Below are 21,442 nucleotides of genomic sequence, written 5' to 3'. Positions count from 1 at the left end.
ACAAGTCCTGGAGCCTGGACTTCGATAAATGGGGTTGCAATCTTTGGCACAATAACACACAAACAATCTTACATACCCATTTCAAAGAAACTCCCAGAGCAGCAGTGTATCTGGACTGGCCTGCTGGCACTCTGTCCTGTACAAGAGTACAAGATTGTACAAGATCTCCTCTGACACACAAGTCTACACTTTCTACTCCAGATTCACCGAACCCCTCTACCCTGGGTTTGTTTTTAGATCAGGCTCCTCACTGTCTCTGTGTCAGATAGAGCTGGTGAACATAGTGGAGCATTTAGCAGCTAAAGAGCCAGATGTTTCCCTCAGGTGTTGGTCGGGCTGGCAGAGCTGATTACACCTGAAGGTGGTCATTACACCTTGCCCTGGGTTTATGAGGAGCTACTGTTAGATAAGGGATTAAACCTGACAAGTTGTGAGGGAGCTAAGAAATACCCGAAGCAAAACTGAAAATGTCCTTAATTTGTTTTATACTATAAAAATGGGGATCCAAACAGTTTCAACTTTCTTTTAATTAGGTCACTGTCATGTGAGTATAGGTTTTGTTCAAATTTGGGTACACCTTTAAAGCAGCTGGAAACAATATGTTCTCGTTTTATATAGTGACAATGTATCAAATGACAATGTGACAATGTGATGAACATTCAGAGTATTATCACCTGAATCTGCGGCTCCCCTTCAGCTTCACGAAGCTATTGTATTCGTGTTCAGTGAAAATAGTTTCAAACCGCAGAAAGGACCAGTTAGCGTCTAGCTGGTGAACATAGTGGAGCATTTAGCAGCTAAAGAGCCAGATGTTTCCCTCAGGTGTTGGTCTGGCTGGCAGAGCTGAAAGGGAATGTGTGCCACAGCATTATGTATCTGATGTTTAGAGTGCATGGACATAGTTTTAGACACTAGAGAGGAACTTCCAACTTAATGCATCAACCCCATCAGGCCGTAGACAAAACAACATCATTGTATTTGAATCAGTGTATTGGTTTATTTTGTATGTTCTTTAGTAACACCTAGTGACGATTGTGAGTAGCTGCACTAAAGAGGAAGTGAGCAAATCGTAAATGTTCAGAGTAACAGGAAGTGATGTTCAGAAAGTTCCTTTCTGCGTATGGACTCAGAGTGAGAATCTCAGCGTACAATCCTCTTAATCCTTTGCCTTAAAGTCCACAAAACTGGCTTCATCTGTAAGTCATCTACTATTTACAGTTATTTTAACATGTTCGGGTTCATATTTCTTTGGTTTGACTACAGTATTGTTGATAGTTAGTTTACTGCCAACTACATATGAATGTACTAGTGTTTAGTGGTTAAAGCATTGGTGCTTGTGTAAATGATATTTACTGTTGTATTTAATCTTTTATTACTTACATTGAAATACTTTTAAGCACCAGTCCACTTTGGTTTATGCCAGTAATCTACTGATGTACTCGAGATATTATTTAGTATTTACAAAGGGACTTACCTTTTGTATTTTTGTGCTCTTTTTCAGTTTTACAAATGACATATTTTCCTTCATTAAATTCTGCCAAACACAACATCCTGTCTGTTCCTTGGAGAATACGGTGCTGGAGAACATAATGTCAATCTGGCTGTTTAGCTGAAAAATACGTTTCCTGCAACAACGTTTAGTGACGACTGCACAATCATCATGTTTGGTTTAAAAAACAAAAAGCAAAAACTTCATGGTGCTTATGCAATACCCATTGTTTTTCTCTTCTCTTTTCCCTGGCTTGTTATAACACCACACAGATTCAAGCCCTCCATCTAGAGAAGAAAGAGCTTCAATCAAGACCTCTGTCTGGAGAGAAAAGGTACTGCTGTCTCCCTCACTGCTTTCACAGAATAACCTCTAAAAAGATGGATTCAGTGCCACATCTTCTGCACAAATTTCCTGCTCCAGAGTATTTTATTTAGCTATTTCTGCATTATAACCATTCAAGACCAGTGTAAGGCTACAAAAAGGAAGCATTAGGCAACAACTGAACTTTTATATTTGACTGGTGTCCATTGAAGTGCAGTGATAAAATGTGTGTTTTGGGTTAAAGTTGTTGCAAAGTTTAGGAACTGTGTTGAGGTATCCCTAAAATGTCCGAGACACACCTCACCCATAACCTCTCTAATTTTAACTAATTGATTTATCAAATAGTCGACTTTTTAGCCTGAAATAAGCAATACGACGGTAGCTAGTGTTATGCTGGATCAACCCTGTAGCGAACGCCAACGCAAAGATGCTGAAAACTGAAGTGTGATAATAACAAGGATGACAAAATCTTAACGAATAAAACTCTCCCAGAAACGTCTCTAATGACCTCAGAGAAGTTATTTCACATGGCGTTCTCTAAGAAGAGAAATGTGGACAGCGAGACCAGAGAGACCAGAGTCTTTTACCAAGAATGGACAGACTCGTATATCTGCATTCTCCCCACAGAAAGTTGAAAACCAGTCTCGTATGTTCAGAGACCTTGGCGATTATTAGAAGCGGTAATGTGAAGCGCCACTACGAGAGAAAGCACAGATCCTTTGAGCAAACATACCCACTCAAATCCGAAATTAAGGTACAAAAAATAACCCAATACCATCAGAATCCTAACACAGTAATTCACTGTCCAACAATGATGTTAACAGAGAGGAACAGAGCTGAAACAAGTGCTTTAATAACTACAGATAGAGTCCCTGCACGCACATTTCTCTTTTTAGAAGATGAAAATAATATGGATATCGCACATTTTTTGATTGACCACTTCACACCTGAATGAACTGAATTTAAAGCTGCAGGGCAAAGACAATTCACTTCAATTCATTTTTCTAAAATGAAGTACTTTATTTTAAGAGTCACATTTTTCAAAAGCTTACTGATGTGTATTTTATTTTTTAATTCAGCTTACATTTGACTTGAACATTTATTTATTATTAGAGTATATATTATTTATAATGAATCCAGTTCAATATGAAATCTGACGATGAATATTGTTTAGATATTATTCAATTGAACTTTATTTATTTGATTCGACAGTCAGATGTTGACGACATACAGACAATACATACAACTATACATTATAATACATACAACTATAATTATGTATAATACATAATTGATTATAATACATACAACTATACATACAACAATACATTCAGCAGACATACATACAACTGTTAGGCTACTTCAATATATATGGGACTAAATCACAGCACAACTTAAGATATTATTTGGTGTTCCGGACTTGTGGATGAGGAAATTCTCTCTAACTGGACCTCGCTGAACTTTAATTGAATACCCCTGCTCCAAACTAAAACTACACACTATTCCTTTAAGGGGTCGTAACCAACCCCTCGGTAACTTTGTTAATTAGGTCAGGGTCATTTTTGCTCAGGTTTTGTTCGAATCGGGGTGCACCTTTAAAGCAGCTATAAACAATAATTTTTACCATAATAATATATCGAATGCAACAACTGAACTTAGTATTGTATTTGACTAAAAGGGCAGAATCTTTGTGTTTTTATTATCTTAGAACTCCAGAATGCTATAACAAAACAATGGACAGATGATGCAGCTGAGCCACTCGGCTGGGCTCCTCTTGCTGCTATTGTCTATTGCACCAGCTGATGTTTACCTGTAATTGATGTTAGAACCCTATTTTCTTCTTTCTGAAACTGTTGCACAACGTCGGTCTGCAAGTTATTTTGAGGCTGTCACAGTGACGAGCGGCTTTGTAGATAAACTTGACTCTCTCTCTCTCTAGTCTACTTCCAATCAGTGTGGCAGCAGGTTATCTTTAACATGGAAAGGTAATGTGCACAACATTTTACAGTTAATTGCATTCTATTAAAACTAATTCAACACTGCGGTTTCTTTTATTGAAACATATTTAGGGCAGATTTACAGTTCTAGATCGGATAATGTGGGTAACAGTCAGCATGTAGATGTATGATGACCCTCTCACAACAATGAAATGGTTTGATAGTTAATATTAAAGGGGACATATCATGAAATAATTTTTTTTTTCAGTCTTTACATTTGGATATCTGGGGTGGGGGGTTGGGTCTGAGAGAGACAGGCTCTAAAGTGAAGTGTTTCAGACAGAGAGAGAATATAGGTATATTCAGACAGACGGTATGAGAAGAATGATGTGTTTTTCAACATTAAATCATTTAAACATGTTGAAGTAGAAACCCAGCATACAAGTATGAACCTAAAATACGAGTTGATATGTCCCCTTTAAGTTGTTTTATGGTCCTGTTTTGTAGCTGTTTTGATGCTTCCGGTGTTTGACCACTCCAACCTTTTGTTATTCCAAGCTGACTACAGCTGCCATCCACCACAAAGGAGCAAGCTACTAACCTGTCAGAGCCACCATTCAAGCCTGCAGGCGGTCAGTATTCAATACTCAAGAGTTCACTCAGTCAATAATCCGATAATGAAGTATTATAGCTTTAGGTCAGGCTCGAAAATATATCAAGAGGATATTTATTCCAAAAATATAATTGGTTTAACCAACTATACAATTGCCATAATTACAAAGTATTTTGCATACAACATGAAGGGGAACTTCAGTCTACTTTTGTTCTGTGGTTTTATGAAAGACAATACAAAGTTGCACTATGGGAAACATGTCATCCAGTGTTTTCGCCCATGCTAGAGACTAAAAGTTAGAACTGTCTCTTTTGAGAATCCCAATGTTGTGGAAGTAAAGCACTAAATCACTAGACTACCCCTTTAACAAATACACACATCATGAGTAAATGTAGTTCATAGTTTAGTTTATATTATGTAATGTTTATTACATTAAGTGTTCCCTTGTGTGCCAAACTTGTGTCTAACTAACACATTCAACTGTTTAACACTATATAACATGTTTCAGTTTTTAATGGATGTTAATAAATGCACCCTTATTGTAAATTGTTACCAATGTGTAATCATGGAAATAGAATAAGAGTAGATCAGACATTCCCATTCTAATCAACGTAGCAGGATGGTCAGAGTGGCGGCCCTTTTAATGTGTACTGTTGCAATCGCAACAGTTTTAGCGAGCTTCCGTATGAACTAAGCCGACTTGTGACAAGTTGTGGACTAACTGAGGTGAGGTTTTGCAGTAACGACTAAAACAAGCAGGGCAGTAGTAACTTTTAACAACTTAATGCTTCATCCACACACTTGTTACAGTGTAGGAAAGTACATTGCAATCATCATATGATCCTTAACAAATGGTGGAATTAGCAAGCCAGCTAGCTAGCAGATAGCTGGCTAGTTAGTTAGCTTGCTCATTCCACCATGCTTTAATGCTACACTGGTTACAGAAAATGACCCAAGGAGCGGGCTGGTGGCCAGTGGCAGCGCTGGGTCTAATGCTGCAACATTGGCCCTTTTCTGTCAAGTCAAAAGACAATAGAAACAATGCCTGTTTTAATCCAATTCTATTTCTATGGGTGTAATGGTATTTCAGCAAGAAGAAACCATGGCAAGACCTGTTGAGCTGCTGGCAACATTGAAGGATTTGGCAGATGAAGAGTTCAAAGAGTTCAAATGGTACCTGCAGCAGGCTGAGGTCTTGGGAGGCTTCTCACCAATCCCAAGGAGCCAATTAGAGAAAGCGGACAGGATGGACACAGTGGATGAGATCATAGAGACCTACGAACAAAATGCAGTGGAGGTGACAATTATGGTTTTGAAGTTAATCAATAAGAATGATTTGGTGCAGCGATTATCAAACATCAGCTCAACATCCAAAGGTAAGTAAAACAATAAAGGGCGAAAAAAGGAAAATAAATGAATGTATAAAAATATAGAAACAGAGTTAAATCTGTGACTGCAGTGTGATGAATGACAACTGTGACCATGGCTAAGATGTGCTAACCCATTTTTAGGACCAACTTTTGGGAATGCAATCTGCCTCCAGTCAATACACATGGCCCAACTATTGCAGAGCTAGAAGGAGAATGAATATTGGACTTAGCCAGATGATAACAAACACATGAATGGATGTTATAGTTGATCAATAACTGCTCAGTGTATAAATGAGCAACTGTTTGCAAACAGATTCACAGTATCAATGCAAAAGGTGAATATACTGTTCATCTGTGTTGTGTTCACAGCTAGTTTGCACCGCCCCCAAGTGGCCAAAAATATCTGTTAATATAGGGTTAAAGGATTAAATTGGTTGCGTGACAGTCTGCTATCAGAAATTACAAATGAGTCTTTCAGACTACATTTATCACCATGCCTTTTGGCTTTTGTCAGTTGCCATACATTTTGGAAATTTCTTAACTCATGTAAACGCTTGTAGTTAGGAATACAGGTGCAGATAAATGTCTTTGAGTTGAGATGAGGCCCTCTCCGTTAAAGATGTTGGGTCACAGGGGCGCCGAAAGAAGAGGCCCAAGGGGCCATTGGCCCTCCCACCTAAAGCCCCTGCCCCATGCGAACGGAAGGAGATGAAGAAAACAACTTGTAAAATGCCACACCATGCTTTGTTGCTCACAGTACTATCTTGTGAAAATGGCCAAGGCCACCCTCACTTCAGAAATGAATCCGGCATCGCTGGTCAGGATTAGGCATTTTACCGGGAAAAGGGGAGACAGGTGCTGGAGTGGTTATGTCCGCCAATGATGTCGGGTGTCTGTTGGGATTTTTAGAGCCGGGGACAGGTGTAATGGGCACGTGTCACCAGCACTTTTCTTGATAAAACAGTCAGTAGATGTCTTCATTTTGAATTACTCATTTATTTTAAGGTTGTGATGGCACTTGAGGAGGAGTACAGGTTGCAGTCTCACTCAATTACACACAGAGAGACCTGCTAAATGTCAGGCCCACCGGTGTGACCAATGAAAACGTTTAGTCACATTTACAGATTTTTGGTTGCATTTGCCTCAATCTGGAGTCCTGGTTTATATTCATCTGGAGATGTTAGCATTGCTGCATTAACAATAGCATATTTTAATCAATAAAATCTCTTCCACATTCCTTCAGAGACTCTCATTGATTGCCAGCGTAAAGTCAAATCCAACCTGGGGAAGAAGTTTCAGCATTTGTTTGAGCAAGCCACAAAATCTGGAAAGCAGATTTTGATGAATGAGATCTACACTGACCTCTACATCACTGGGAAAAAGTCTGGGAAGGTCGACACGGGACAGAAGGTCAGGCAAACTGCAACAGTATCCAGAAAAACAGTTGATTTCAATCAAACTATCAACACAGAAGACCTCTTTGAACGCTTATCTGGTCAAAATGGATCAGTTAGAACATTACTGACTAAAGGAGCAGCAGGCATTGGGAAAACAGTCTTGACACGGAAGTTTGCCCTGGATTGGTCTGAAGACAAAGTCAACAACAATATCCAGTTTATATTTCCATTCACTTTCCGAGAGTTGAATTTGCTTGAGGAGAAAAAATACAGCTGGGTGGAGCTTCTTCATCACTTCTTTGCTGAGACCAAAGAAGCAGGAATATGTGGTTTTGATAAACTCCAGATTGTGTTCATCCTTGATGGTCTGGATGAGTGTCGACTTCCTTTGGACTTCCACAACAACGAGATCCTGACTGATGTTACCGACTCGGCTTCAGTGGACGTGCTGCTGACAAACCTCATCATGGGGAAACTGTTCCCTTCTGCCTGCCTCTGGTTAACCACAACACACGAGGCAGCCAGTCAAATCCCTCCAAGGTTCATTGACATGGTGACAGAGGTGAGAGGGTTCACTGATCCAAAGAAGGACGAGTACTTCAGAAGGAGATTCAGGAATAAGGAGCTGGCCAGCAGAATCATCACCCACATCAAGGCATCACGAAGCCTCCACGTCATGTGCCACATCCCTGTCCTCTGTTGGATCACTGCAGCAGTTCTGGAGGATTTGTTGAAAACCACAGAAAGAGGAGAGCTGCCCAAGACCTTGACTGAGATGTATATCCATTTTCTGTTAGATCAGTCCAAACTGGCAAATGTCAAATATCATGAAGGAGCTGAGAGAGAATCACTCTGGAACACCAAGACCAGTAAGATGATTGTGTCTCTGGGAAAGCTGGCTTTTGAACAGCTGCAGAAAGGCAACCTGATCTTCTATGAAGCCGATCTGAAAGAGTGTGGCATTGACATTAAAGCTGCTTCTGTGTACTCAAGCGTGCTCACACAGATCTTTAAGGAGGACCGTGGGCTGAACCAGGACAAACGATTCTGCTTCATCCACTTGAGCTTTCAGGAGTTTCTGGCTGCCCTTCATGTCATTGTGTCCTTCGTCAACTCTGGTGTCAACGTCTTGTCAGAAGAACAATCAACCTCCCAACAGTCTGCTCTCGTCACTGGGCAATCTGCAGTAACACACCTCTTCCAGAGTACAGTCAACAAGGCTTTACAGAGTCCAAATGGACACCTTGACTTGTTCCTCCGCTTCCTCGTTGGCCTCTCACTGCAGACCAATCAAGCACTTCTTCAAGGCCTATTGAATCAATCAGGAAGTAGCTTACAGAGCAATCAGGACACAGTCCAGTACGTCAAGGAGATGATCAGGAAGAATCCCTCTCCAGAGCGACGCATCAACCTGTTTCACTGTCTGAATGAGCTGCGTGATCATTCTCTGTTGGAGGAAATCCAACAGTACCTCAGTTCAGAATGTCTGTCCACAGACAAACTGTCTCCTGCTCAGTGGTCGGCTCTGGTCTTCATCTTACTGTCATCAGAGAGCAAGTTGGATGTGTTTGACCTGAAGAAATTCTCTGGTTCAGAGGAAAGTCTTCTGAGGTTGCTTCCAGTGCTTCAAGCCTCCAGTCTATCTTTGTAGGTGCACAACTTACTTGACATATTTGATGTTGTAAATGTTACATTTTTATGTTCTTGTTTATTCTTTCTGACTGTGACATCCGCAGGTTGAGTGGCTGTAAGCTGTCTCAGAGAGTCTGCGATGCTCTGGCCTCAGCTCTCAGCTCCCCGACCTCTAATGTGAGAGAGCTGGACCTGAGTCACAACAATGTGACAAGTTCTGGAATCCAACAGCTCACGGGTGGCTTGAAGGAATGTAGACTGGAAACTCTCAGGTCTGCTTGCTTTACTTAAGGCTGTTTTTAACATCAGTTTTACGATATCTGTGTGGCTTTATAGCAAGGTCAGTGGTCAGTCCACCACTTTAATCTAGGTATAAATATATGAAACATCTTATTTGGTAGAGACATTTATGGTTCCCAGATGATCGATGCTAAAGAGATTGGTAATCTTTTTCTCTATTTCTTTTGGTTAATATTTAACAATCTCAACAACTATTGGATGGATTACCATGATATATGGTACAACCAGGGCATGTGAGCAGAGTGGACCGGTGAGAATTTCAGCTCATCATTCACGGAGCTGTTCGCCGTTTACAGATTTTCAATGTTCTGGAGTTATTGACATTTTTTGCATCATACAAGCTTGAAACAATTCTACGCAGCCGCCATGTGCAATACACACACATTCTTTGTCGAACTCAATAGGACTGCTTCAAACTCATAGTGTGTGCAGTACCAGAGTGAAATTGGAGCGGGATGGAGCGGGAGATAAGGTGACGCTCAAGCTTTTATGAAAATCTACCCGGCACTACATCCAAAATCCTTCCACTCACACTTCACTCCGCTCACATGCTCGGGTACTGATGTTCATGGTCCTGACAGGATCAATTGGAATTGTTAGTAATTTCTAAATTTTGCTCCATCATTATCATTATCTTCAAAATTTCTATTTGTCCAAAACTTTGGATCATGCTAACTTTGCTGTTGCAGAGATTTGAGGAAACGTAGATTTGGGAAAACTATGCAAACCTCTTACAGCTTTCCAATTATCTTTTTTTTCTCGCTTCGACAAAAGGATTCCAGGCTTTTCGCTTTAGGGTGAGGTTCCCATTTGATTAGAATAATTGGTTAACAGATGATGACATAGTAAGATATCTGACTTATCTTCCTGGTCTCCCTCTGGTGTGTCTGGCTTGCGGTAAAAACCGTGTGATCTGCCCGTTACCCATGCATCATCACCTCTGTCAGTTGCACCTGTGCCCCATATATCAACTACCTGCCACATTAATACACACTGCCACCCGTGGTCAACCTGAGATCGGCTCCCAATTCAAACATATAATACACATACATAGCTTATGGCTCCTACACATACAGTTTTTATGTGTTGTCATGGCTTCTTCTTACTATAGCGTTTTGGTCCAGCCTCCCTGCCTTTTCTGTCACTTGATTTTAGGGAGGAGAAACAGTCTCCAGGACACCATGGTCGATCAGAGCTGCAAATTGATTTGTTTTAGTTAAATAGCTGGGATCTCTACCGTCTATACATCTAGATGTTCTAAGACTGGCATCAACGGGTCCTACACTCAAGTAAAATGACGATTGTTCACATTGTAGTAATGATAATCTGCCTGTACGCTTTTTCAGTTACCAAGAAGAGAGTATAGCTGCACTGGTGTTGAAGGATGAATGTGTATGTTGATTAGGTGAGCTGGCAGCTGGTCCTGGATCTAGATCCCTTTACAGTTAGTCCTATTGGTCATCTAAGGCAGGGGTCGCCAATTGGCGGACCGCGGTCCGGATCCGGACCCAGACGCCATTGTATCCGGACCCAGGACCTAAAATCAATTTTATTTTGACAGGGCGCTTCTATTTTAACCAGCGCAGCTTTTTCAGCCGTTACGGCACTTGTTCAGCGGTGCAGGAAACGCACTGACCAATGCGTTGTAAATCACATCACGTGATGCAGCTCAGCCAATCAAATATGAGTATTCTGACAAGTTTCCTGACTGGAGTGAGATGTACACACACCGTGGGAGAGACGAGGACAGAGAAGGAAGAGCAGGAGAATAATACGTGAGTCAGAGAAGTTCACATAACGTTCTCCAAAGAGAGAAAAGTGGTCAAAGAGACCAGAGTCTTTAACCAAGAATGAACAGACTCTTATAGGTTAATTGTTCCCACGGACAGTTTATAACCAGTGTGTCTCATATGTTCAGAGACCGTGACGATTATTAAAAGCGATAAATGAAGCGCCACTACGAGACAAAGCACAACTCCTTTGAACAAACGTACCCACTCACATCTAAATGAAGACACAGAAAATAAACCTAAGAGCCCAAAATGATCAGAATCCTAACGCATTAATTCACTGCCCAACAATGATGTTAACAGAGAGAATAGAGCTGAAACAAGTGGTTTAATAACCACAGATAAAGTCCATGCTCACTGATTTATCTTGTTAGAAGATGAGAAAAATATAATATTGTGGCTTTTTTGATTGACATCACTTCACACCTGAATGAACTGAATTTAAAGCTGCAGGACAATTCAGTGAAATACATTTTTCTAAAATGAATTACTTTATTTTAAGATGCACATTTTTGAAAAGCTTTCTGTTATGTCAGTTATTCTTTAATCCAGCTCTTATTTTACTTGAAATTAGAGAACATGTATTTATGTATTTCTATGTATTATTTATAATCCATCCAGTTAAATTTGAAAACTGAGAATAATATTTGTTAAAATATAATTGATGTACTTTCTTTATTTGATTTGACAGTTGTTGACTACACAGACACGTTACTACTACTAGACTCGAATATATATATATATGGCACTAAATAGCGCAAGTTAGATATTATTGTAATGTTCCGGACCTTTGCCCGAGGAGATTTTCTCAATCTGGACCTTTTGGAATTTGAATTGAATACCCCTGATCTAAGGTAACTATTTCCTGTGTCAAACTAGGGTCGTAATGATGAAGATTCAGGGGATTAAGAAATAAACAGGACACAATCAGAACTAATAGAAATAAACTTCAGTGAATTTGAGTTCTGTCAGACTGCATTGACTCAAACCTTATTTTTATGGATTTTTGTTATTGATGCTTCTACAGGCTGAGTAAGTGTGAGCTGACATACATGAGTTGTGAAGCTCTGTCTTCAGTTCTCAGTTGCCCGTCCTCCAGTCTTAAAGAGCTGGACCTCACTAACAACAACTTGGATGACGAAGGAGTGAAGATGCTCTCTGTGGGATTGGAGAGTCCACACTGTAGACTTGAAACTCTCAGGTCAGCTTTGTGTTTAACCAGACCTACATCTGTTTGAATGCTGTCATTTAAAGAGTGACTTAACACGAGCTGAAGTTCTTGTTTTTGCTAAATCAGACTCTAGACCTAGATTATGTCTGGTTAAATAGAAAGTTTAATTTGTCTTTATCACTTATTCTATTTCTAGGTTGATTGACTGCAAGCTGAAGTGGCATAGCTGTGATGATGTGGGCTTATTCCTTAGCTCCAAGTCTTCTGGTCTGAGACAGCTGGACCTGAGTTTGAACAACCTGCAGGATTCAGGAGTGCTGGTATTCAGTACCGGACTGAAGAATCCCCGCTGTAAACTGGAAACCCTCAGGTCAGCTGGTTTCTGTACTATCACATCAGCCCACTATAACCATTTTGTGCATGAATGAGACGACAATTTGTAAGTCATTTTGCAGTAAGATGCCGAACTTGCTTTTTGCATGTCATTTGTAAGCCATGTAGTGTGCATGAATGAGATGACAATATGTAAGTAATTTTGTGTGCAAAAGGAAAGCCGTTTTTACTCTCTAGGCATGGTGGTCTGTACTGACTGTACTGACAATGTAAACGCATCGGTGTGAATATGCTACACTCTGAACAAGTGACTAAAACGTGTGAGAGGTCCCAAAACGTTACATTAGTGACATGTTTTCCCTTTGACATTGTTGCCATAAGCATATTTGACTAAGTTTATGTACTTATTTTAAGCCCAACCATGATATTCTTCCTAAACTCAACTAAGTGTATAACATAAATGTCTTTTCAAACCTATGCAGAGGTCAAGCAAGCTGATTGGTTGATCCAACATCCTGTTGAACAAACCTGCAACAGTACCAGTGAACTTCTAGCAGAGCATCCTGATGAAGATTAACTCCTCTTCACAGCACTTCATATAGTGACACACTACGTAACTCATCATTCTGAAAGGCAATGTAGCCAATGGGAAATTATAGGATTTGTCTGTAATAGACACAGACATTCAGCGGGACAAAAGACAAAAGAGAAAGTCAAAGGCCTCTCAATGGGGAGAGTTGAAGAAGAGCCAAATATACGCGTCAGAACTTGCCTATCAATCATCCTATTTTTAAGTTTTCTCCAGTATTACAGTAATTTAGTGATAGTTGTCTTTACATCCATCATGGATGATCTATGTGTATGTTGCAAGCAGAAGCCGCCAATGGCTAATTCAGCATACATTTACCGGAATGGTGCCAAATTGTGTGAATGTAAAAAAATATAGACTAAAGATGGGTCTCAAAAGAGAAGGCCAGTACCTGTAGCTGACATTACAGGAGCCCATTAGATGAGCTTTAATGGGGTCTTGCTCCTCTGATGGCTTTGTCGTCATATTGGTTCCCCATTAGGCCGATATGTTGGTATCAGCATGTTTCCATCTACCAGATTAGCAGAGCATCTTTGACTTCCCCCATTTTCACACCAAAGAAAATCTGTGGGATAAATCGTAAAATCACCCAGATATGCCCTTCTTCATACCAAATGCGGATTAAGTCCATCTTTATACACAGTGAATTCAGTACGTCAGGCCCTGGCAGTCATTTCTAGCTTTTAACCAAGATAATTTTTTTTAACGTTTGTTTAATAATTTTCTCTTCTTCTTCAGGCTAAGGGCTTGTAACCTGTCAGAAAATAGCTGTGAAACTTTGGCCTCAGTTCTCACCGTCCAGACCTCCATCTTGAAAGAGCTGGACTTGAGTCATAACAACTTGAAGGATTCAGGAGTGAAGCTTCTTTCTGCTGGACTGGAGAGTCCACACTGTAACCTGGAAACTCTCAGGTCAGCTCAGTTAAAATATTTATTATATTTAGAGACGGCTATATATATAAAACAATTAAATAATATATGAAACCATTGTTGGCTGAGTATTTTGTGTTGCAGACCCACGAGAGGATATTCTTTGTCATCATCACTAATTATATCCAGGTTGGGTCAGTGTAAGATGTCAGAGAGAAGCTGTGAAGCTCTGGCCTCAGCTCTCAGCTCCCAGACCTCTAGTTTGAAAGAGCTGGACCTGAATAACAACGACCTGCAGGATTCAGGAGTGAAGCTTCTTTCTGCCGGACTTGAGACTCCTCAATGTAGACTGGAAACTCTCAGGTTAGATGTAAAGGCTCTCACACAAACATTTTCTCTCACATGACCAGATTCTTAACCTGTGTGTGATCTACGAGTCCAGATCAGTTGTATTAATGGTTGTTGTTACTGCGTCCTGATTCCTTGAATCTTCACAGTCAAATCAACAAGTAATTGAGTATTGATTCATGTTTACAGTCTGTCAGGCTGTCAGGTCACAGAGGAAGGCTGTGCTTCTCTGGTCTCAGCTCTGAGCTCCAACCCCTCCCATCTGAGAGAGCTGGACCTGAGCTACAACCATCCAGGAGACGCAGGAGTGAAGCTCCTCTCTGCTGGACTGGACGATCCACAGTGGAGGCTGGAGACTCTAAAGTATGGCTCATAGAGGGCTGAGAGAAAGTACTGTGAGCTCTGTAGAACCAGTGTTTGGTTTGTCCATTCTGGGCTACTGTAGAAACATGGTGTTATACCATGCCAGATATCATAAAGAGGATCTGCTCCCAAGAAAACTTAGAAAACATAACAAAAACATTTTAGAACAAGAATTTTAGTCTCTGCTTTTTTCATTTTGTGAAATGTTGTGCTTTCAGTTTTTTTAAATGTTGCCTTTTACACCGTAGCTTATGCTTTTCTTACTATGTTCATGGTTTCAGAGTGGACCATGGCGGAGTGCAGAGGTTAGAAGCTGGTCTGCGGAAGTGTAAGTATTTTTTTATTGGATAAACAAGAAGGCAATCCAGGCACTCCAAAATGTCCTGATGAAGACCTGCAGTGATTGAATCATGTTGGTCTTTTCAGTGATTTAGCCACTATAATAAAGGCTTCCACGCAAAATCATGAAAACATACAGGTTCACCAGAAACTCCTTCAGCTCAGACTCCAGCGGGTCCTCTGGCAGCGACCAGTCCACCGTGGACACACCCAGGCTGTATTGCTGGACCCGCTGGAGGGAAGGGAGGCACGGAAGAACCAGGGGCAGACTGTCAGACCCTGCTGCAGTAAAATGAGAGGAGTTCTAAAGGGACTCTGGTTGTCGTAAACACTACTGCCTCTGTCCACAGGGACCGCCAAAATTAGCAGAAGTTCCATGTCGTATCTTTATGTTTCCCTCCTCGGTATTTGGAGTTCCTGGATTGCTTGCCTGTCCATCCTGTTTTTTCACCATTTTCCAAGAGCACACATTCCTGTTGAGGTCAACAGACTGACAACTTTACATTTGCCCAACTAACACATGGGCTAATTTAAGACCCACTTATGAAGGCAAATCACTGTCAAAATTCGAGAGCGCAAATTAAATTCACTCTTGCGAAACTTTCGCGAGTAGTTTTTATTTTTGACAGTAAGTGGGCGGACCCAGTCTCCATTGTATCTCTACATCTAATTGGTTACAATCCTCGTCTTTGGATAGACCGAATATCACTCTGATGCGCGAGGGGGAATTTTGCTCGCGGAGTGATGTAACAGCGCTCGTCAAAGTAAAATACGCATGCGGCTGTTTGATTTGCGCGCGCGTGGTTCTCATTTGCGCTCTCGGATTTTGACAGTGATTTGCCTTCATACCCACTGCAGTACTTTGCAGGACCCTGAATGAGTGTCGTAAAATGTTGCAATGTTTGCACTGTTAGCAATGCAGGGACTATTGATCAACCCAGACGAGGGGTTACAACTAACACACATTAGGCAAGTGACATAAAGTATTCACACAACAGTATTTAAATTGAAGAAAATGTTTGAAGAAAACTATCAAAAGGCTCTTCAGTAAAAAACAGGCAAAAGGCAAATAAATCATAACATGAAATACTGCATGGTCAAGCTCAACTCCCTGTCCACAATTTGTTTTTATAACAGAAATCCGATATTGTATTCATTAATAAAAGTCTTATTTGCTTTATTTTTGCTGCTACAAATCGTGGAATTGCATTAAATCATGACATGGCTTGGCTAAAGTGGACAGAGCAGGACCCATGGAAAAACTCTATTTGGGGTGATGAGAGTCCTTTGAAAGTGACTGCTTAGTCCATGATGATTTGATGTGAGCCTATAAAACAGAAATAATGTACAATTTTAAAGCATTAAAATCTATGTTAATACTGTTAATGTCAAGAATTGCTGACTTAACAGCAAATGTCATCAAAAATATTTGTGAGCATGTTGGCAACAGAAGTGACGTTTGGCCCCAGCCATTCAGACAAGCTTGACAATTGTACTCCACTGTACTAGTCATCATTGTTTACTACTATAAAAGGGTCTATAACAGTATGTTCTACTGCTTTGTGTCTCTATATCAGATGCCTGTGAACTCATACTGGACCCAAACACAGCACACAGACAGCTAATCATGTCTGAGGACAACAGACAGGTGAAAAGTGTGCAGGAGAAACAGCCTCATCCGTATCATCCAGAGAGATTTCATGACTTGAGACAGCTGCTGTGTACAACTGGGTTGACTGGTCGCAGTTACTGGGAAGTTGAGACTAAGGGACTGTGTTGCATAGCAGTGGCTTACCGAGGAATGAGAAGGAGAGGAAATGGTGATGACTGCTTGTTTGGAAGCAATGACAAGTCCTGGAGCCTGGGCTACGATGGGAGTTACCATCTTTGGCACAAATACATAGATTCGTGGTCCCCTTCCAACAACCTTGCCAGAGCAGCAGTGTATCTGGACTGGCCTGCTGGCACTCTGTCCTTCTACATTATTTCCTCTGACACACTGACACACTTCTACACTTTCTACTCCAGATTCTCCGAACCCCTCTACCCTGGGTTTGGTTGTGCAACGGGCTCCTCACTGTCTCTGTGTCAGATAGATGAGGGAACGTCTGTCAGAAAGAATTCAGAGGTATAATATCCTTAAACAGAAAAATTAAATACCCGAGTAAGGGTGAAGAATGTTTGCATGAACAGAAACTTAAAGGTGTGATACGCAGCTGTTAGCAAATTCTACTCGACACCAAGTTTGAAATCAATAATCAGGAGATTTATTCTTGCAAGAAGGAGCAGAGTTGTATCGCATACAGTTATGCGTCAAGTTGCTGCTCAGAGATCTGTCTCTGATGCCCTGTCCATACTACTCCGTTTCTACTTGGATGCAGATTTGTCAAATAGAAACGATCTCTGTCCACACGGGAGTTTCAGCATCATTCTCGAGTTGATCTGCGTCCACACGGCAGCCTTCGAAGGCGGACAGCACGTGACCATTAACGTACACTGGGCATGCGCGTGACGGTGTAAACAGGAAGTGGATTGCTTGCTTAGTTTAAAAAAAATACGACAGAGTAATAAAGTAGTCTTTAACAATGAAAGGTTGTATTTGATACTTAAGATCTTCCTCTAAAATCTTCCTCTATAAACTCAAACACACAGTTCGTGGAAAGTTTTAGAAGTTTTATTTTTCAGACGTAGTTACAGCGCTGCGGGTCTATCTCTCTCTCTCTCTCACATCAGGGGATAAGCTGGGTCACCCAGCAGAAAAACAGGGACAGCATCTTCGCCCTCTATCAATTCTTTAGGGCATGGGGGAATTGCTCCATTTGTTAGGGCACAACTCTAGCTCTGAACATCATGTAACATGTCCGAGTAGCTAGCTTCTAAGCTAATTTTAACATTACCGCCAATGAGGAAATGCTAACCGCGATTAGCATTAGCGAATATAATATATATTCGTACATCTTTTCATGCTTCATACAGACATACTTACAGACTAAGGTCTATCATGGCTACCAAACGGAAGAAGTAAGACGAAGCAGCGTGTCTTCTCATTAGAATCTAAAAACAACGAGGCACTAACTGTTGTAACTCGTAGCTCTGAATGGCATTTACGGCTAACTGGCTTGGCCTCAATAGGGCTGATGGCGCCGCTGGTCACTGCGCTCGCTAATCGCTCCAATAACAGCTGCTTCCTCCACAGAAATGCTTACTTTTACTGCAGCTAGCAGCTGTTGTGCTAGCAGCAACGCTTGAAATTAGTTATCCATGTTGAAATGAATTACTGATCGCCCTGGCTGTTTGTTTTCTTCCGGGTACGGGTCACTTGATAGTGAGTGTGACAATCAGGGACGGAGACGTCATGGCTGCTAATAACCAATCCAGTAGCGAGCACGGGTGTGGGCTCATTTTTTCTAACACATCCGTTTCCGACCGTCCACACGCAACCAAAACCCCGGAGTTTTCAAATACCTCCAACCTCGGGGTATTTTCAGACTCCTCCATTTAGGGTGCTCCAAAACTCCGGCGTAGTGTGGCCGCTCAGTGTAAACGTAGCAAATACGGAGTAAAAACGGAGTAATGTGGACAGGGCCTGAGTCTGTCTTTTATACACTGTGGTAAACAGAGCTTCATAACAGGGTATGGTGAAGGTTTAAACCAGTTTGAACCGGTTCTTCCTTATATTCCTTTGAAACAAATGTCGATGGTTAGACTGAGTGCAGGTGTGTTGTCTGTCTTCCAAGACATTCTGTGGATTGCAAGGTCACGGCTATATTGAAACAGTCTGATTCTAAGCATCATGGAAAAGTACCAGCATTATGCATATATCATTCTGTATTTTTCCAACATTTCCCTCCTATTTGTACTTGAGTAAAACGCATAATAATAAAGAAAATACATAATGAGTTGAATAAGGCAAAAAGTAAGCATTGGATATGTGTTTTAAATGTAACTCCAAATACATGAAACAAGATAAAAACATAGTTAAAATGTATGTATCTCAATGTCACACGGATTATTTCATAGCTGTAAAAATAATAAAAATGCTTCTAGCACATGCTGTGCACTGTCTTTGTCAGCTGCAGGTAATACTGCTTTCATCATTTTGTCACTTCTCACGATTTTCGACATATGAATCATCCTTGCTTTACAGTCCAGTGTCGGCATTTTGTTCAAACAACGCCACGATTGCGTCATAGTAGTCAGGTGGGGGACCTGGAGGGTCGTCGGTTTGGAGAATCTGTTGGTACACTAGAGACTGTTTAGTTAGTGCAGTGTCTATCAATCGCTGTAGGAGGCCTCTCATACAAGGTATGAGACAACACCCACAAACAGCAAGGACAGCATCTGCCACAGCGATAGAAATAAACAGTGATAGGGCCAAATTTTTCCACTTGCCGAACCATGACTCTAGCATTCTACCAAAAGTATCATCATCAATTCCAGCATTTCCTGCTAATTCTTCAGAAAGTGAAGTTTGTCCCTGTAAAGCTCTTGTAACTGAACCATCTGGTGCAGTATTGTTAGGTATGAAAGTGCAGCATGATGAACCGAACATTTTGCAAACCCCTCTCGATTTTACAGAGAAAGTTTAACGTACAACGTGTCGTACAATGCACTTCTCAGAAATGAATATAATGAATGTTACACACATGTTATATACAGTTAAAGAAAAGAGTCTGGGCAACAATATCATGTTAGCCATTTTTACACACTCCAAACACAATTCTACTGAACTAATATTTCATCAAGATTTACCACAATATCACGTATTTTTCGCCATGAGTCTGTGAGCTACGCACTCCGCTCCAAGCTACCAGCACAAAGCTAAAAGCTAACACGGACAACCAATATATCAGAAAGCAAGAGAATTCGACACAGATTCCAGAGATATCTTCGAAATTGTTCTGCTTCACTTTATCAAAGTCAAAATTTGCAGAGAGACTGTTCACATATTGTGCTATGATTTTGGAGACGTTTTAGATGTGCCACTGCATCATTCCAAAGAAATAATAACAATAAAAGTGCTTTTTTTCAGGCGAACCTGAAACTTTTCAATTTGAGCTGTGTGCCATCTTCATTTACTCTTAACCAGTAACATATACACTGATATTTACAGACCTGAACAAATCTCACAAGTGTTACCTTTATTATAACATCAGAATTATTCAAATAGACCTTGTAGTTCCAGAAATACACTCTTTTTAGTATGGGTATGCAATTTTCGAACAGAGGCCTAAAAATAGGGCTAGGGCCCAAAAGGCTAATTAGGAAGTGTAGACAGGAGTCCCTTACCTACACAGAACCATCAGGTGTCAGCCCTGAGCGTTGTATGGTTGCTGAACCAAGACTTGTCATACCCATCAGTTGTCTGTGTGATGTTGTACGTGGTATTGCACCATTTCAAGGTCCCCACAGGAACTCCTTCTGAAACATGTCTGGTGAAACAAGTATAGTTTGCTGCATAGGGTGAGAAATAGGGTGGTATCTTGGGTTTAACAGGTGGCAACAAATAGTGTAGAGTGGTGCAATTGTTGTTAGGCGGTTGAGGAGAGGAAAACAATTGCAAGGCACATATGAAACCTGTTGGATCATTGGCTGGTGTCAGGTGGAACAGAATGGTTCCCAGCGTTGGTCTCGATTGGGCACAAACTACAGTTAGATTCTGAGTGATAGGTGAGAGTGTGTTGGTGCTATCGTTTCTAGCAGCATCTTTCAGCTGTTGTGCTTCCCACCACAATATAGGACCTACTGTTATCGAAGCTGCTAAGGCTTGACAACACATAGTTCCCCTTATCCCACATAGCCCTGGCTGTCTAAATGGATGCATGGTCTAGGTGGCGCCATTTTACCAGTTCTACTTACAGACTCGACACTGGGTCTCCTTCCACAGACACTCCCTAGGCCTCAGGGTGTTGATGGTTTCTTCACTGGTTTGAGAGAAGTGTCCCTATTGCTTGCACTTCCCTTTGTAGCCAGACTGCACCACAGAGGAATTGAGTGTCTGCTTTAAGAGTTGTTAGTGGTGCAGTCTTCTGTAGACAACTGGTGTACCTTTTTACAGTGTTTGAGATGGATCCAAGATGATCTCTCTGCTATGCGGACAGTTTTTGGTGTGCTCAGGAGAACTTGGAAAGGTCCCTCCCGCTTTGGTGCATGCCTGGTCTTTCGCTTGATGACCTTGATGAGGACCCAGTCTCCTGGTTTCACTGTCTGGACTGGACTAGACTCGTCCTGAGTGGGGAGAACAACAGAAGAAGTAATCTCTTTTCTTTTCAACATTTTTGCCATATATTCTGCTGTATTTTCTCCCATATGTTCACCCGAGTCTTTTACCTGCTCGCTCGCGAGTAGTTTTTCTTTTTGACATTAAGTGGGCGGACCCAGTCTCCATTGTATCTCTACATCTAATTGGTTACAATCCTCGTCTTTGGATAAACCGGATATCACTCTGACTTGGATATCACTTGGTGGTAGTTCATTTCCATACAATGAAAGTTAAGTAAGCATTTGCTTCGTCCATCTCAGTAAATGTCATGGCTGCATTCATTTTTGTTAGTTCATTGTCAGGAGACACAAGACG

At 41.1% G+C, this 21,442-nt stretch overlaps 1 protein-coding gene and 1 long non-coding RNA gene across 3 annotated transcripts; both read left to right on the top strand.

Moving 5' to 3' along the window:
- The first annotated feature begins 445 nt into the window (after positions 1–445).
- LOC142939838 (uncharacterized) lies at positions 446–3,582 on the top strand. The gene is made up of 3 exons (XR_012950235.1): positions 446–1,196; positions 1,762–1,823; positions 3,522–3,582. It is a non-coding gene; the product is annotated as an uncharacterized LOC142939838 (long non-coding RNA).
- An 815-nt stretch (positions 3,583–4,397) lies between these two features.
- Positions 4,398–18,914, top strand: LOC142939740 (NACHT, LRR and PYD domains-containing protein 12-like). Of its 2 annotated transcripts, none has more exons than XM_076082877.1 (10): positions 4,398–5,739; positions 6,977–8,777; positions 8,867–9,034; positions 11,880–12,053; positions 12,220–12,393; positions 13,684–13,857; positions 13,960–14,178; positions 14,353–14,526; positions 14,808–14,854; positions 16,443–18,914. In XM_076082877.1, the coding sequence occupies exons 1-10, from the start codon at positions 5,433–5,435 to the stop codon at positions 16,997–16,999; spliced, it is 3,795 nt and encodes a 1,264-aa protein (XP_075938992.1). In that variant the 5' UTR covers positions 4,398–5,432; the 3' UTR covers positions 17,000–18,914. The 2 variants fall into 2 exon arrangements, with proteins under 2 accessions (XP_075938992.1, XP_075938995.1); XM_076082880.1 differs by having other exon boundaries at positions 4,399–5,739; positions 14,005–14,178.
- Positions 18,915–21,442: the final 2,528 nt, after the last annotated feature.

Source organism: Anarhichas minor, unplaced genomic scaffold (genome assembly GCF_050575085.1).
Source record: "Anarhichas minor isolate MPS153535 unplaced genomic scaffold, ASM5057508v1 ptg000007l, whole genome shotgun sequence".
Classification (NCBI taxonomy): domain Eukaryota; kingdom Metazoa; phylum Chordata; class Actinopteri; order Perciformes; family Anarhichadidae; genus Anarhichas; species Anarhichas minor.
This window is presented reverse-complemented; position numbering and strand designations above follow the sequence as displayed.

Excerpts from the sequence above, each read along its gene's own strand:
- LOC142939740 (XM_076082877.1), top strand. The coding sequence starts at position 5,433 with ATGGGTGTAATGGTATTTCAGCAAGAAGAAACCATGGCAAGACCTGTT. Across the intron at positions 8,778-8,866 it reads CAAGCCTCCAGTCTATCTTT|GTTGAGTGGCTGTAAGCTGT; the intron begins GTAGGTGCACAA and ends TGACATCCGCAG. Across the intron at positions 9,035-11,879 it reads TGTAGACTGGAAACTCTCAG|GCTGAGTAAGTGTGAGCTGA; the intron begins GTCTGCTTGCTT and ends ATGCTTCTACAG.